At 38.7% G+C, this 15,411-nt stretch overlaps 1 protein-coding gene across 4 annotated transcripts in view; it reads right to left on the reverse strand.

Moving 5' to 3' along the window:
• Positions 1-15,411, reverse strand: part of LOC124265948 (mucin-12-like) — a 189,219-nt gene that overhangs the window by 123,383 nt on the left and 50,425 nt on the right. Inside the window, exons 3-9 of one of the 4 annotated variants that reach the window (XM_046700767.1) lie at positions 14,078-15,296; positions 13,802-13,855; positions 13,195-13,269; positions 11,529-12,249; positions 10,200-10,318; positions 476-718; positions 137-176 (exon numbers count right to left, since the gene is read on the reverse strand). The exons of 1 other annotated variant lie outside the window; for it this stretch is intronic. In XM_046700767.1, coding sequence (XP_046556723.1) covers positions 137-176; positions 476-718; positions 10,200-10,318; positions 11,529-12,249; positions 13,195-13,269; positions 13,802-13,855; positions 14,078-14,189 — 1,364 coding nt within the window. In that variant the 5' untranslated portion in view covers positions 14,190-15,296. Of the gene's footprint in view, positions 1-136; positions 177-475; positions 719-10,199; positions 10,319-11,528; positions 12,250-13,194; positions 13,270-13,801; positions 13,858-14,077; positions 15,297-15,411 lie in introns of those variants that run through there. 2 more of the 4 variants (XM_046700772.1, XM_046700770.1) reach the window with 2 other exon arrangements.

Genomic DNA, 15,411 nt, shown 5'->3' on the forward strand with positions numbered 1-15,411 from the left:
TTTTTGAGTAAAGTGACCAAACACCGTCACGAAACGTTTTCTGCCAGACTATAGATGTGTACATACAGGTTTATCGTGTGAATATCAGGTTGAGCTAGTTCCATGGTAATAGGAGAACAGTAATATAAATACCCACCCTAGAATCTCCGGTGTCGGTGGCCTAGACACTGCATCAGCTGCAACAATGGGTTCAGTCATAATGTTAAATGTGTAAAGAATAATGAGTCGTTGACTGTCAGTTCTCACAGAAATGAAATGTTATTCATAATAAAATTTATGTTCTAACATGAGATGCTTAATGCGGAAAATAAGAATGTTCACAGTTGCCACACCAAAAACCGGCAAGTATCCTCACTAATAAAATGCTCATAACAAGCAGTAAGTATCTGCTTAAATATGTCACAATTTTTACTGGATTGAGGTATGGATTGAACTGAACATCCTCTCCAATCAAAAGTTGTGAACATATACTTACTCCCCACAGAATACGGCTGCATCTCTTCATTTTGTGAATATATACAGAACGATTCCAGTGCTGATATCTGGTAATTAGAGTCAGCACGACGCAGTGTGTTCTTTAGTTGTTCCTCTGTCCTTTTAATGTGCAAACACACGAGGTCCATCAATTTGTTGCGTGTTTCTTCATCCTGCACCTTTGCACTGCAGTTAACAACACCTGACGCCAAGGTTCTTCGTGCAGCTGCAGCCTCTGTCGTCTCTGAACAGAATCATACCACTTATACATGTTAGTACAGCATTAATCAGCTCGTCATCTCTGAACACAATATATAATGCCTGTCAGTTGAAGCACATACATATGGGTAAGTTTTTAATCAGCTCCTCATATGTGAGGGTAAGTTCAAATTTGATGACGTCGCGTCAGCATTATTTCAGCCAAACAGTAATGCGATCAAGTTCTATTATACACATTTCACATTTATTCAAAAGCAATAAATACATTTTTCAACATCATAGCATTACTTATGGTGGCTGATTCGGGCCATCGCTTTATCGCCCAGAAAAATCTAAGCGGTATCGCAAAAAAGCGATAGTATGACAGGATATTGCGAAAACGCGACACGACATGGCGACAACGACATGGCAAGACACGACATGGTGATAAAACGACACGAAATTGCGATAACACAACATGAAATTGCGATAACAAGAAACGGTCATATTGCGATATAGCAATAGTGCGACAGGTGAAATTGACATAATGCGAAATGGTTACGCGACATGGCGAAACAGCAATACTGCGATATGGTGATAAAGCGATATATTCGCTTGGCACATTGGTATACGCGCCTAGCACTTTAGGGTATATATTTCAAATTGCAGCATGAGCACTCTGAACAAATATAAGAGACAACAACTACAAGACAGCATGCTTAATACCAGACTTCAAAATCTATAAATATCTATAGACAGATTGACACCCTTGCACATTAATCATACACATAATGTTTTATTGACTAGATCTTTCACCTTCAAAATGTTTACATTCCGATATACATGTACATTTCCAGTAAAATCCTAATGCTCTATCCTCGTAAAATCTGATAACAAAAAATTGGACCTACTTTTGTATCAAACTACTTTAATCCAATCATATGTAACATTGTATCCCGGGCTGTTTAGTTGGGCTATCTGTCTCCTCAAACACAGGAGTTCTTCAGTGGGTCAACAACACTTTATTCGGCGTCAAATATACCATTACATGATAGTGTAGCAAAGGAGAGATAGCATCTCAGAGGGGATCATCAGTCCACCTGTCTTGCGTTATATGAGGGTCAAGTCCCGTTGAAAACCAGAATTCTACATATATTCTCACTTTCAGGCACCCTTGTATCGTATGTACAGTATATGTATGGTCAGTATTTTAAGGGTATTTTAAACTGGCTAGTGATACCTTTGATTTAAAAAAATGCTCTCTGATATCTGAACTTTTGACCTAATAAATAGCAGCTAAATTCCCCCTCATTGTGTGATATTAGTTTTACGTTGAAAAAAAACGATTTTGCTGTGTGAACACTCGAGTAGGCAAAGAAATAATCACAACCCACTAAGGTCAACCTGAAGGTCACACACACCTGGATCGGAAGGGGACTCCCAAATGGGACTTTAGGGTTCAACAGTCGATTAGGTCACACAAAGGTCACACATATGCGGTCACACATGATAACGTCATTAAAACAAAATGGCAGACATTCTGCTCTCTCTCACACACACACACACACACACACACACACACACACACACACACACACACACACCTTTACAACAGAAAATGTAAGAAGGAGGATAGATTGATCGTGTGTATTTTCATTCATAACATCACCTCAATGAAAATACCAAATATGTATAACAATGTTGACGTCCGTATGACATCCTTATCGGGACGCGACTTTTTCAAAATGGCGTGTTCACTGACACGAGTAAGCCGGAGTTTTCGAAGGAAATTATTGTTATTTCAAGCAACGTATATGCATAAATGTGGCACGTAAGTAGTCCAAAAATTATGTCAGTCTGCTGGTCGATATTTTCGTTTTGTTTTCATTGTGACCAAGGAAAATAGTCAGAAATTAAGAGAAGTACCGTCATCGTTGTGCGTGAGTTTGCGTCAGTCATGGCGTCATGCTTTGTTGTGATGAATCTAGAAAATCATGGGAATACACCTATTTTATTTAACTATCACTTGCTACGATACCTTTCCCATGCATGTTCTAAAACTAATAAGCAAGTGTTCACAACAAGTACGCGAACGGATACACAGTGTAAAATCTGAGATTGGCTTTGTTTACATTTGAAACAAGTGGTCCTTTTCTAGTACGGCATCTGATATAATTCGTTCGATTTCCCTGAAACCAATCGAATTGGTGACAAAATCCAAATGTCAGTTTATTTTGAACTGTATGGGGGAATCAGGGATTCGTGTAAGGAAGATGGTGTTGAATCATACAATTGATTTTATAGGCGAAACATAACCGACATAACATGTGACATGATTTTATTTATAAACACTCTGTAATATGGCTGTATACTGGTTTGCGTACTTTCCTAACATTCTCAGCGATTCTCGGTTCATCAACAATGTTTCAGAACGAGCATTGGTGATTCGATCATACAACAACAAAACTACCGCTGATCACAATGATACGTCTTTTTCTTTTAAATTCAATTCTCCCACTAAAATTTGACATTTGAATTAAGACATACTATAAATTACGCAAAACGCAGTGAATGGTGATTTAGTAATGTGTCAAAACTCACGGGATTTACGATGCATGTAATTTTCAGTATATTTGATCTAAAATGAGCGGATGATATCACAGAAAAACGAATTTCAAAACAGAGTTTAAAAATGCAAATTGCATTTATCTTCGTGATGTACTTGGATCGATATCAACGTGAGGGTGGAAAAGGAGGGACATATCGTACGATTTATGTAGGAATTTTAGTAACTAACGTAGAATGCCGGCACATTCACCGATGGCAAGCTAGATGTAGTGCATATACGTTTCATTTTTTGAAGAAAAATACTGTTAGAAAGGGTCGACCGAATGTTATACAATTTGGTTACCTGGTAAGACATTTAGTACAATGTATACGTTTTTTAAAACTGCAACGTCATTACAGTGTAGAACTGACCACACAGCTAGTCAAGAATATAATGGCATGATTTGTATGCAATTGTGCATTTTCATGTTACAAGTGAGATTTTAGCTAAAATACTAAGAAAATATTCTAACATGTTTCAGATAAGGAGGCACTCGAAAATATGTTTGTTATTTTTGTATTAAGCTCCAAAAAATATTGTGAAATATTGAGCCAATGTTATTTGTTGTTTGGAAAGTACTAGAAATGAGGTGAAATAAGAGTGATCTCCCCTTTCTTATGGTTTTGATATTATGTCATCAGTCAAGGTTACGTTACCTTACAATGATAGAATAAGCCCTCTTTGTCTTGTGAACAACAAAATTCCCTTTGGTGTTTGAAAGGGAATACAACCAGTTACGTTCAAAGTATAACACCCATAGATCCATTTTCATAGACGGATCCAAGGACGATGGCCAAGTTGCAAGTGCTACAGTCATTGGATCCAAGACTGCCTCCTCTAGGATTCCCGACAGCAGTTCCATTTTCACCGTTGAGGCCAAAGCTATCTTCTCAGCTTTGACCTACATTCAACAGCAGAATCTTTCAAGAAACTTCATCGTTTTTACAGATTCATTATCTTGCCTTCAAACACTTCAAAATGTTACTTTAAGTCACCCAATCATCCTGGACATCTTAGAACTTTACAACGACCTTTCTACTGGCCCATGTGACATCGTCCTCTGCTGGTTGCCGGGTCACGTCGGCATAGCAGGTAATACGAAGGCCGATGCTGCAGCTCTTGACAAGCCCTTATCTCCACTGCTAATCGCGTACAGTGATTTCAAACCCACTATCAAAAGCTATACTCGGGACCTCATGCAAAAAAGGTGGGACACTCAAATAGGAAGAAACAAACTCCATCAAATGAAGCCAACAATTGGTTATACCAACTTGGGTTGTCAGTCAAGACGTGATGAGATAATTTTACGACGATGTCGTATTGGCCACAGTCGGTTTATACATGACTAGCTGCTGAAAACGGATGGAGATGGACCCCCCATATGTTTCACTTGCGATGAGGTTTTCATATTCTGCTTGACTGTGTGGACTTAACATCTGCAAGGGACTGATATTATGATGCAACAAATCTGAAAGATATGTTCTCCCGCGTGAACGCTCATCTGATAGTGAACTACCTGAGGGAAGTTGATCTATATCATAAATTGTAACTGTGTAATGTGACTAACGAATTGCCAGCTTTTCAGTTTAGTGTATGATCTAACTAATTCATGTATTCTTTGTATTGTATATATCATTTTGTATATATATCTTTCTATCCCAGTACATATAGTTTGTTTCACTTTTGCATGTAAGCACTGTAAATAGGAGAGGGTTTCACTAAGTTGGCATAACTTGTACCCAATCCATTCTCTTGAATAAATATGTTTAAATCAGTTTAGTGCATTGACATTCTCTTTTTTTATATGACAATGTAATGAATGTGTGTCTTTGAAACAAAACTTATTTTGACTTTGTACTTACAATGTATATCAATGCAGACTCGTTCTCGTCACTATATGGCTGGAATAATGCCGATGTGACGTAAAGCCCAACCCAACCCTACCCAATAGACCTATTTAATTGGAAAATTTTATATTGATGTGACACACATGGCAGGAAGAATGTTCATTGTTGCTGAGGAGACATGAATGGTGAGTAAAACTCCTTTGACTGTGTTAGTTATGTTAGGGGTTTCATCACTAACAAGTTGCAGGGACATTAAATACTTGACAAGACAAACATTATATATCTCTTTGATTGGTGTATAGTTTCAGAATTGTCTAAAACAAAAAATTGCCCAATTTACATTGTTCAGATTACTTGGTATTTTTTAAAATAATGGTAAGACAGGCTATGTAGAATTTACATGTAATAATACTTCCCTTCCACTGATCTTATTTCTTTAGATGGAGGGGGGCTTCTGTTGAAAATGTTTGTTGAATTACAGTTTTGATGGCATTTCACTACCAATTAACTAAGAGCCATATGTGGATTATTTTCTAAAGACAAAATGGTTTATAAACAAACTTATGTCACTGTTATTTGGAAAATTTTAGCTTCAGATTTCAAAATCATCTAGGTGTACAAGTTCAAATCATGTCCATGATAATAACTAATAAGAGTAATATTTCTCTTATGAAAATAAATGCAGCAGGTTCACAAGATATTCAAATTCTCAAAATATTAATCAAGAGGATGAGATTATGACATGGACAGTGGATGTTTCCTTTGACCATACGAACTATGCAAGATGGATGCCAGTGCATATTCGAGACCTGAAGAATCTCTGTCATATTCATCCAAGCACACCTGAAGAGTTCAAGAAAGGGAATTTTGTTGTTCACAATCCCACTGGATCATGCTCATGACCAGAATAATGCAAGCGTAGAAGGTGACGGAGGTGCCATCGGTCAAGAGAGAATACATCTGTCTTAAGAAGATGGACAGTTGGCGGTCCAGAAGTGAACAGAATTCTTGAAGAATTTGATGCCTCTTTGAATGTTCAAAGTATTTCTTCTGTTTCACACCATGAACAGAGTAAAGGAAGGCGAGAATCACTTTACACAGATGTTAGTGCTCTTAAAGATGTAATCAGAGAGTTTGGAGTCCTTTTCTTGAGCATGGACATGATCTTCTTGTAATATCAGCAAGGGACATTGCTGTCTCAGCTGTTGTAGAAACTTTGCATAAAATTCAAAGCCTTGGGAAAGATCAATACGAAGACTTTGTCAAGGAACGGTTCATCAAAGGTATTGCACTTTCAGAACCTATGAAGAAGAATAAACTGTCACTTTTGTCATCACCTCAAACAAAATCACAGTCATCCTCACAGATGCAAGTTGTCAGCATAAAGAATGACTGTAGTCTGTCTGCCTTTACATATCCTGTCAAACTAGAGAAGACAATTTAGATGAGTTTTTCAAGCATGAGAATCAAACTTGTCCACCATTACTCTCTCATCTTGGTATGCTTTGATCATCTGTTAAATCACAGCTTCTTTAGTGTCTGGTAGATGTTTCCTGTCCCACCGTGAACAGACAAGAAGTAACAATACTAGATGGAGTAGCAGTTGTGAATATGACTGACTGATTGAGTTTGGTTTTACGCCGGTTTTAGCAATATTCCAGCAACATCACGGCGGGAAACACCAGAAATGGGCTTCACACATTGTACCCATGTGGGGATTCGAACCCGGGTCTTCTGCCAACGCTTTAACCACTAGGCTACCCCACCGCCCCTGTTAATATGAAGAAACCTGTAGAACATAAGATATTTTCATCTTTCAGTGAGGGAGTGCTTACCAAGTATCTGGAAAACCAGCAAGACTTGATATTGTCTGGGTTGTGTCCAATACAGATAGTCTAAAGGCGAGTGCAAGAAGTAGGAGAGGCCATGGACAGAGAAGGCGAGTTGAACCACATTCCTTCATTCCTCACAATTGGAAAGAGGTTCTTAGAAGTGATAACAACAAAACAGAATTGTTCCAGTTTCTTGGAAAAGAAGCCATGAAAACCAATACTGACAAACTGATCATCAGTACTATGAATGAAACAGCTCTCTCAAATAAGCCATGTGATGTTTCAGATCTCTTACCATGCAGCCATGAAGAAGCAGATACCAGGATGATACTGCTTTTGTCAGAAGCTAACAAATGTTTATGATAAGAACAGTGGACACAGATGTTGTGGTGTTAGCCATTTCATCAGCAGCAGTTCTTGATATCTCAGAAGTATGGCTTGCCTTTGGTACATGAAAACAGTTCCACTACATACCTGCGCATGAAATAGCCGTTTCATTAGGTCTAAGGAAATCACTTGGTCTCCCTCTCTTCCACAGTTTCACAGGGTGTGATACTGTATCTTCCTTCAGTGGATGTGGTAAAAAGAAAGCTTGTCAAGTCTGGTTTCATCTGGAGGAGGCAACTGATGCATTTGAATTACTGTCCGAAAAATCATGATCAAGTTACATATTATTTGATCAGCACACTTGAAATTTTCACAATATTGATGTATGATGGAACAAGTGACCATGTGAATCTGAATGAAGCAAGAAAGTACATGTTCCCTTCGAAGGGTAGAGCAATAGAAAATATACCTCTAACATCTGCAGCTTTCAAAGAACATGTTAAGAGAGCAGTTTTCGACGGAGGACATATATGGGGCCAGTCAATCATCCGTTGTCCTGATCTGCCTGCTCCATCCAAATAGGGTTGGCAACGCAATGCATCCAACATGTGGGAGTCCTTATGGTCAACAATACCATACGTGTCAAAGACCTTTCAAAAACTGGTGAGGTGAATTGGGTTTTACGTCGTGCTTGAGAATATTTCGCTCATATGACGACATGCATGCGTTTGTATGTGTATGTGCGGCTGCTTGTACTAGCCCAGACTGAAGCTGGTTTTATAGTGCTAACCCACTGAGATACTATGCCGCAGTGAAGCATGAATACCCCACTCAGACACATTATACTGACTCCGAGCCGACCAGTGCTTGTTGTACCAATTAATGCCGAGCGCCAGGCAGGGACCAACAAGTACCATATTTTTTAACGTCTTTTGGTATGATGCGGTCGGGGATCGAACCCGCGACCTTCCGCTTTCCGGGCGGACGCTCTAACCACTACACCCCGGAGGGGGTCGAAGAACTGTTGAAGTGTCGCTGCATCAAAGGATGTTGTGACAGATGCAAGTGTCTCAAAGCTGCCCTAAAGTGCACTGCACTGTGTCTTTGTGGTGGAGACTGTGCCCAACAATGTGGTCATATGTTGTTGGTAAGTGAAGAAATCCCCAGACGAGTATTATTCATGGGATTCTGGATTAGGTTTACGCTGACTCCCAGTATCACGGAAAATGGTGACCAATTAAGGTTTTCAATGTTCCGATATATATCGAATGGTACAAGCAACATAAATGTATATGCCAAATTCCATGCATATTGTATGCAAATTGTTGAACTGACATTGAATCTGAGTCTCTGACGGTGTAATTTTGAGTAGAAAATGGCGGCAATCATCTCGAATATTCGATACCTCCCTCTCTGAATATTATCTTTATAGTACAAGCAACATAACTGCCAAATTTCATGCATAATGTATGAAAATTGTGCAATTTACATTGAATATAAGTCTCTGACGGTGTAATTTTGAGTGATCAATGGCTGCCATCTTGAAAAATGGCGTCCATCTTGAATGTTCAATGCCTCCCTCTCTGTATATTACCTTTATAGTACAAGCAACATAACTGCCAAATTTCAAGCATATTGTATGAAAATTGTGGAATTGACATTGAATCTAAGTCTGACAGTGTAATTTTGAGTGGAAAATGGTGGCCATCCTGAATTTTCAAAGCCTCCCTATCTGTATATTATCTTTAAAGAACAAGCATCATATCTGCCCTAATTCATGCATATTGTCTCTGACGGTGTAACTGTGAGTGGAAATTGGCGGCCATCTTGAAAAATGGCGGCCATCTTGAATTTTCAGTGCCTCCCTATCTGTATCCTATTTTCATAGTATAAGCAACATATCTGCCAATTTTCATGCTTGTAACATCCGCAGGACTAAGCCAGCTGACGACTAGGCAACAGGTGGGTTAAAACAGTAGCCTGCGCATCGAGACACAAGAACCACACCTATACCTGCACCACGTGAAATGGGTCTAATAAGGTCTAACGACGTCATTCGTTTATCGCCTAGGCACCAATGACGTCATTTCCAAGGGACATAAGCCATGGTGTGTTACATAGAACTCTCGGTTAATGTTGAAAATATGAATTGACATAACACAAAAGATAAATCAGCGATCTGCGCAATTGGGAACCTATGACATGTGTCAACTGAGCCAGCGAGTCTGACCACCCGATCCCGTTAGTCGCCTCTTACGACAAGACTGGGTTATTGAAGATCAATTCTAACCCAGACCTTCACAGGTGACTTAAATGGCCATATAGCTGAATTATTGTTGAGTGCGGCGTAAAACTAAACTCACTCGGGTGACTTAACTCAGGAATATACAAACGTATCGATACTCCCCTTTAAATCCTATATCCCGCCAAATTGCCAAGAATAATTGTCCAAAACTCAGATCTATTTACTATACCTACTGAAATTAGTTTGGTGTGTATTGTATTATTTACCTATTTATAGATAGAAGAAGAAAACTCTTCTACAACTTTTCATCTCTTATGATATTTTTCTTTCTTTATAAGCAACCATCATTCTTAAAAATAAACCCTTTCGAGATCGATTTCCCATACCATCAGGCAGATCGATCAGGCACCGTAAAATCTGACAAACACTTACAGCCTACAGGGCTTGATATGGACAAGTATCACAGTTTAGAATATGCCATCACTGATTGCCTGAATCAGCCAACTTACAGACATGAGGAATTCAAATTTGGTATTAATTTTGTATGAACATCAGCTGTGTTTATTTTAATTTTGCCTTTCTTTCTTTTCTTTCATTGTTTGTTGTAGAGTATATTTACTATTGTTTGTTAAGCAGTATATAACTTTTAGAAAATGAACGAAACTTACTCTTTCGAAATAGAATTACACCCCCTTTCCACGACGACAAGAGCACATCGCCCTCTTCCAAGTTCTCATCAGCGACATTCCTGTCGTAAGTGATCGAGATGGACAGGTTTTGTGCTTTTCTGAAAACATAGCAGAAATTTATGCAATTGGTTTCATTAATTAGTGATTATGTTATTTAGCTTCCCTTCGTGACAGCTGCATTTCATCTCATCTCATTCACTGATGACACGAGAGGGAAGTAATGTTGGTATGGTTACTTGCAACACAAGCATCTGCAGAAATGGCCTTACATACTATTAGCAATTATACAGTTATGAAGGCTAGGGGCGGTTATTGGGTAACTCATGTCACAGACATGTTATTTATAATCCTTACGTAATGTACATTGTTTGCTAACATCAGTTATACATTGAATACGTTATACACTTTGTAATGATGCTATCTATATGAATTATGCGTTCTGTTTCAATATGGTAACGCACTGGTCATGTCTTTTCCTGAAAAAGAGGAAATATTATCACCTAAGTAAAGACGCAAGTTTCACGTGTACTAGATTTGAGAACACTAAAGCTCGTTCATGAAGAAATCCGAGTGCAAGTAAATTGTCAAAAGTAATACAGGATCATGTGCCCCACTCAGCAAGACTGCTCTGTTCTGACTATGTTTTCAAATATTCAATTCAGAACCGGACGTTGAAGTACCTGATATCGTGGGCAGTGATACCATCAGTAGGGGGTTCATGATACACACAGTCAGCCACCTCTTGCCCAAATCTATCTTACCCAAGGTGGGGAAATGATTCTGGGGCTTGAAAGAAAAGGTGGACATGCGGCTACTTCGCTCTTGCCAAACATATTTCTGAATACTAAGGACATGTCGACAATATTCAACTTTAGAGACAGTTTAGAAGTACTTACAATGACTGGTTTACCATTACTACAAGTAACATGTTTAGCAAATCCAACTGAGCCAGTTGGGAAGTTAGTTTCTATGCTTTAATCCAACTAGTTGATTTAAAAAAACAGAGTGTAGAATATACAATTTTGTTTGCTTTATATCTGCTGTCAAGCATATTGTTTCTTGTAGCAACCTGGCCACCGCATTCCCCGTATGCTGTAAAAACACATAGTTCATGAACGCTCGCGTCGTCTGTATCCCTGAAGTGGTCGGCTGGTAATAAACGGCGAAGACTGCTTGATGTTGTGTCCTGTATTGGCCAAATGACATGAACGAAAACACTACACAAAGCAACATATTTAATGTATATTGTGCCTATGTATATACCGTATTCACGACTTTAAGGCGACGATATATAGATCAAAATCTTACCTTAGTTGTTCAAATTCCCGCGTTGCTTCTGATTTTGAATGGATGGATGTGTGGCCAATCAGAGCTAACCTGTAACCTAGTTCACAAGTCAGGAGCATTGTATAGTCTGAACATTTGGAATACACAGTTTTCCTATTTTCCTCTTCCATCAGTTCAATGAATTCTTCAAATAAGTCTTCATCAAGATATACGGTTTCTTCGGAAACTCCATAAAATCGTTGAACGAACTCGCAGGTTGCCAGCTTCCGAAGAAAGGTTTCCATAGCCAGTATCACTGTTCCCAAAGTTGAGGGAAGAACTTTTGTCGGCGACTGTGTCTCAGTATAGGAAAGTATTCGCTTGAAATGTCCTCGAATTCTAAAGTCGTCAGGGGTCACAACTACAGACAAGGCTTTGAATTCAACCAATGTTTTCTTTATCCATTCGTCCAAGTTTCTTTTCATCTGCAAATTGTAACCAGTTAAATGATCCCCCTGTTTTTTGTCCTTTGCAACAGTGAGTAGGATAGCTGGTTTATTGTTTGCAAAAATGCACATGTCACATATCAACTTCGTCTGAACTTTGCGAAATCGTTGAGGATGTCTTGGAAATATACACTGAAAAGACCCTCCAACGTAGATAACTGCTCCCCGTCCGTATGTTTCTTCAAGTACCGACAGAATCTCTGGGTACTCACTTGCCAACATCCTGTGCATACATTTAGGGAAGATGACGACTTTACCTGCAACACCAATTTTGTGTTAGTATACTGTGGCTATAGCTTACTCAATTATTATGACTAAGTTAAGATTTGTAAGTACTTGCCGAAGCAGCAGCCTTCCAATCGCACTGAAGTCTTGACTTGATAGCCACTACGTTTGTAAATACGAGATCACCTGCAGGTAACCCGATTATGGTTTCTAAACTATATAGCACTCTTATGATATCACTTCGACTATTGCGACGTATCGGTAGCGTAAGCATAAGACAGCATAGTGTTGAGAAAGGTGAGTGAGTGAGTGAGTTTAGTTTTATGCCACTTTTTTCTTCAGCGTGACGAGCGAACGTTTGACTAGACTAGGCTAGGTTGTAAACCAATCTAATGCAATATAATGTAGCAAATGTCAGAGCCACTGACATGTCTGATTAAATATAGTTGGACGCATCGTCACCAGCTTGTGTGGACTAAGAGGATATACATTTCTTTGTGTCACACTTCAGCAAGCATTTCACAAGTTCAATACTAACGATTTGGGAGTGAATCTTCAATTCAAGTGTCTTAAGAGCATCCTACAGGCATATATGCCCCTCTGTAAAAAACGTATAAATAAAAAAATGATATGTTCTAATCACAAGAACCTACTTTCGTAACACAGATGTCAAGGTCAAGCATCGGTATCTAAATGTTGCAACATGATTAAAAATGCATGTTCTGCTCTTTAAACCAAAACAAACTGCTAACAAATGTTGATTTTCTACACAGTGGGATTTTTAAAGATTTATTTTTTTCCAGAGATCGTAATTGCAAAATTTTATTAGTGGCTTAAGTAAATAACATGGCCATTTATGACAGGCAGACACACAACCTGGCACACAAGCCACGGGAAGAGTTGATACAGTTCATGTTCGGGTGGACAATGAGGTAAAAGCTGAACCTTTCAAATACATGTTGTAGGAATATGTATACCGGCATAAATGTCCTTCTGAAACAAGCTGCAACTGAATACTGTAGATAGATACCCCTCCATTGGCTTTCCAGTATCTTAAATAGAAACACGAAAACGTGGTGGAACGCATGAAAATGACAAACATACACGTCCAAACAAACAAAATGTTTAATCAGCATGTTAAGTGCAATACTTTTTCAGTCATTTCCTGTTTTACACCAACAGTTTTGACTACAGTGCCACTACATCCTCCACATTCGCAATATATGCGGTTACCTGCCCTACTGATTTCACTTACACCATGGAAAATACCATCAACTAATCAGGGTCTCCCTCATATGATCGTGACCATTATTCCAAGACTTTCAATAACATTATGGAAATATAACTGAACAAACAACAACATAATAGTATGTGTAGAACAAAACATGAAATACGTGAATTTCCCATACACTTATCCATAAAGCCCTATTCGCCCACTGACTGGCTACAATAATGTAAAACATATTTATAAAGTTGAAGACCCTGTACATTTCAGTAGGCCCCAGTCGAAACCGAGATTGCTAACCTGACGATGATATTGTTAACTGATCCTGCAAAAACATGTATGAATTCTACTGGGCGTACCTCCAAGGGACTGACGTGCGATTGTCTTACATGCTTTGCCATTGTTTTCAGAACCTGAAACCGATATAGGAGACACCTACTTAAAATATCATAATTGTTTGACGTTATATTAACGTTATGCTACATAACTAGTACTAATGTTCTTGTTTTTCATATCTCTTGTTCTATTTTGAATTATATTTTGTTGTCTGTGAATATATGACCAAACACATATAGGACAGGTTTTATACTTTAAACATACATGTAAAATATATTTTAACAAAAGGCAATGCTTACCCCCTGAAACACGAGAAGAATGCAATGCAGTGCCCTCTATGACCTTAAACCTTTGGTCAGAGAAAGATGAAGGATGCGAAAATGAAGATTCATCACTGTCGTAGACAGACATGGTGTTCAAAATGTTAGTGCTTGTTATCAACTATACTGAACGACTGTATTCTCTCCAACCATTCACAATGTTCCATTCTATATATGTTTCCCTTCTCGTCAATGGTGTAGGTTTCAGGGCCTTTTTTATTATAGAATACAATGCCCTCAGCATACCCGACTGCAATTTCTAAAATCTTGAAATTGTGAGGACTAGTCTGGATTTGTAAAGGAGAGTTATACAGTGTAACCTCAATGAGACTGGTGGGGACAGACGTGAGAGCACCGTCTGGTTGTTGATAGGATGCGTCACACTCTAGTTTATCATCCAAAGACGTCTTTAACTCGTCAACGTTCCAGTTGCAAGGAAAACCGTTTGGATTTATTTCCCTTGAGTCGTAAGTTCCCCTTCCAATTCTTTCGTTAATTCCCACGAAGAAAGAACCCCCACCTTCAAGTTTTGACATGGAACATAAATTTTCCCTGAATCTCAGATCAGTCCAAATGTAATCAACAAACGAGGAAATGTTATGAAATGTTCGATCTTTCTTCGTGAAAACACTTTTAAGTTCAATGTGTCTGTTTTCATGGAGTCGTTTCTCAAAGTTGTGGATTCCTCTTAGCGTTGGTTCTGTCGCTGTTGTGATCTCCTTTCTGGACAAGAGAGAGACGAAACCAACGGTCGACACATTTTCAATCATACAATCCGATGCGACCTTCGTGTAAAAATGCACTGTACATACAGACCGTGCTTTGTTTACAGTGAGGAGAAGAGCAGGGGTACTCTCAAAACGAGGAAAAACATCCCACAACCACTGACGTCTGTAAACATCCGTGAACAGTTGTCCATCAGGGATTAGATTCTTCAGGCAAGCGTCAGTAAAGTTGTCAAAGTGCCCAAGATACCTATCTTCTTGGTCTTGACCTTGCAGATGAACGAGGATCTCACCGCCTGAGGTATTTCTTAATGCTGATACTTTCTTCTCAATTTCTTTCAACTTTCTCTTTTTAGTCTCGTTATGTTTAAGTTTAGAAGAAAATAGGTTGACATCCAAGTGTATCAAGAAGACATAAGTTCCCTTGTAATTAGAGGAGAAGGCTGTTGCTACCTCTTCACAGTCACAGCAACCTGTAAGGAACGAAGATGAAACAACAAACGGTTTACATGTCCACAGAATGTGGGAGAAAATGTGTATTTATCCGTGAAAACATTATCTAAGCATGTATGCGATATATGCACCATG

This window comes from Haliotis rubra, unplaced genomic scaffold (assembly GCF_003918875.1).
Source record: "Haliotis rubra isolate DU_JTF1 unplaced genomic scaffold, ASM391887v1 Scf1220, whole genome shotgun sequence".
Taxonomy (NCBI): domain Eukaryota; kingdom Metazoa; phylum Mollusca; class Gastropoda; order Lepetellida; family Haliotidae; genus Haliotis; species Haliotis rubra.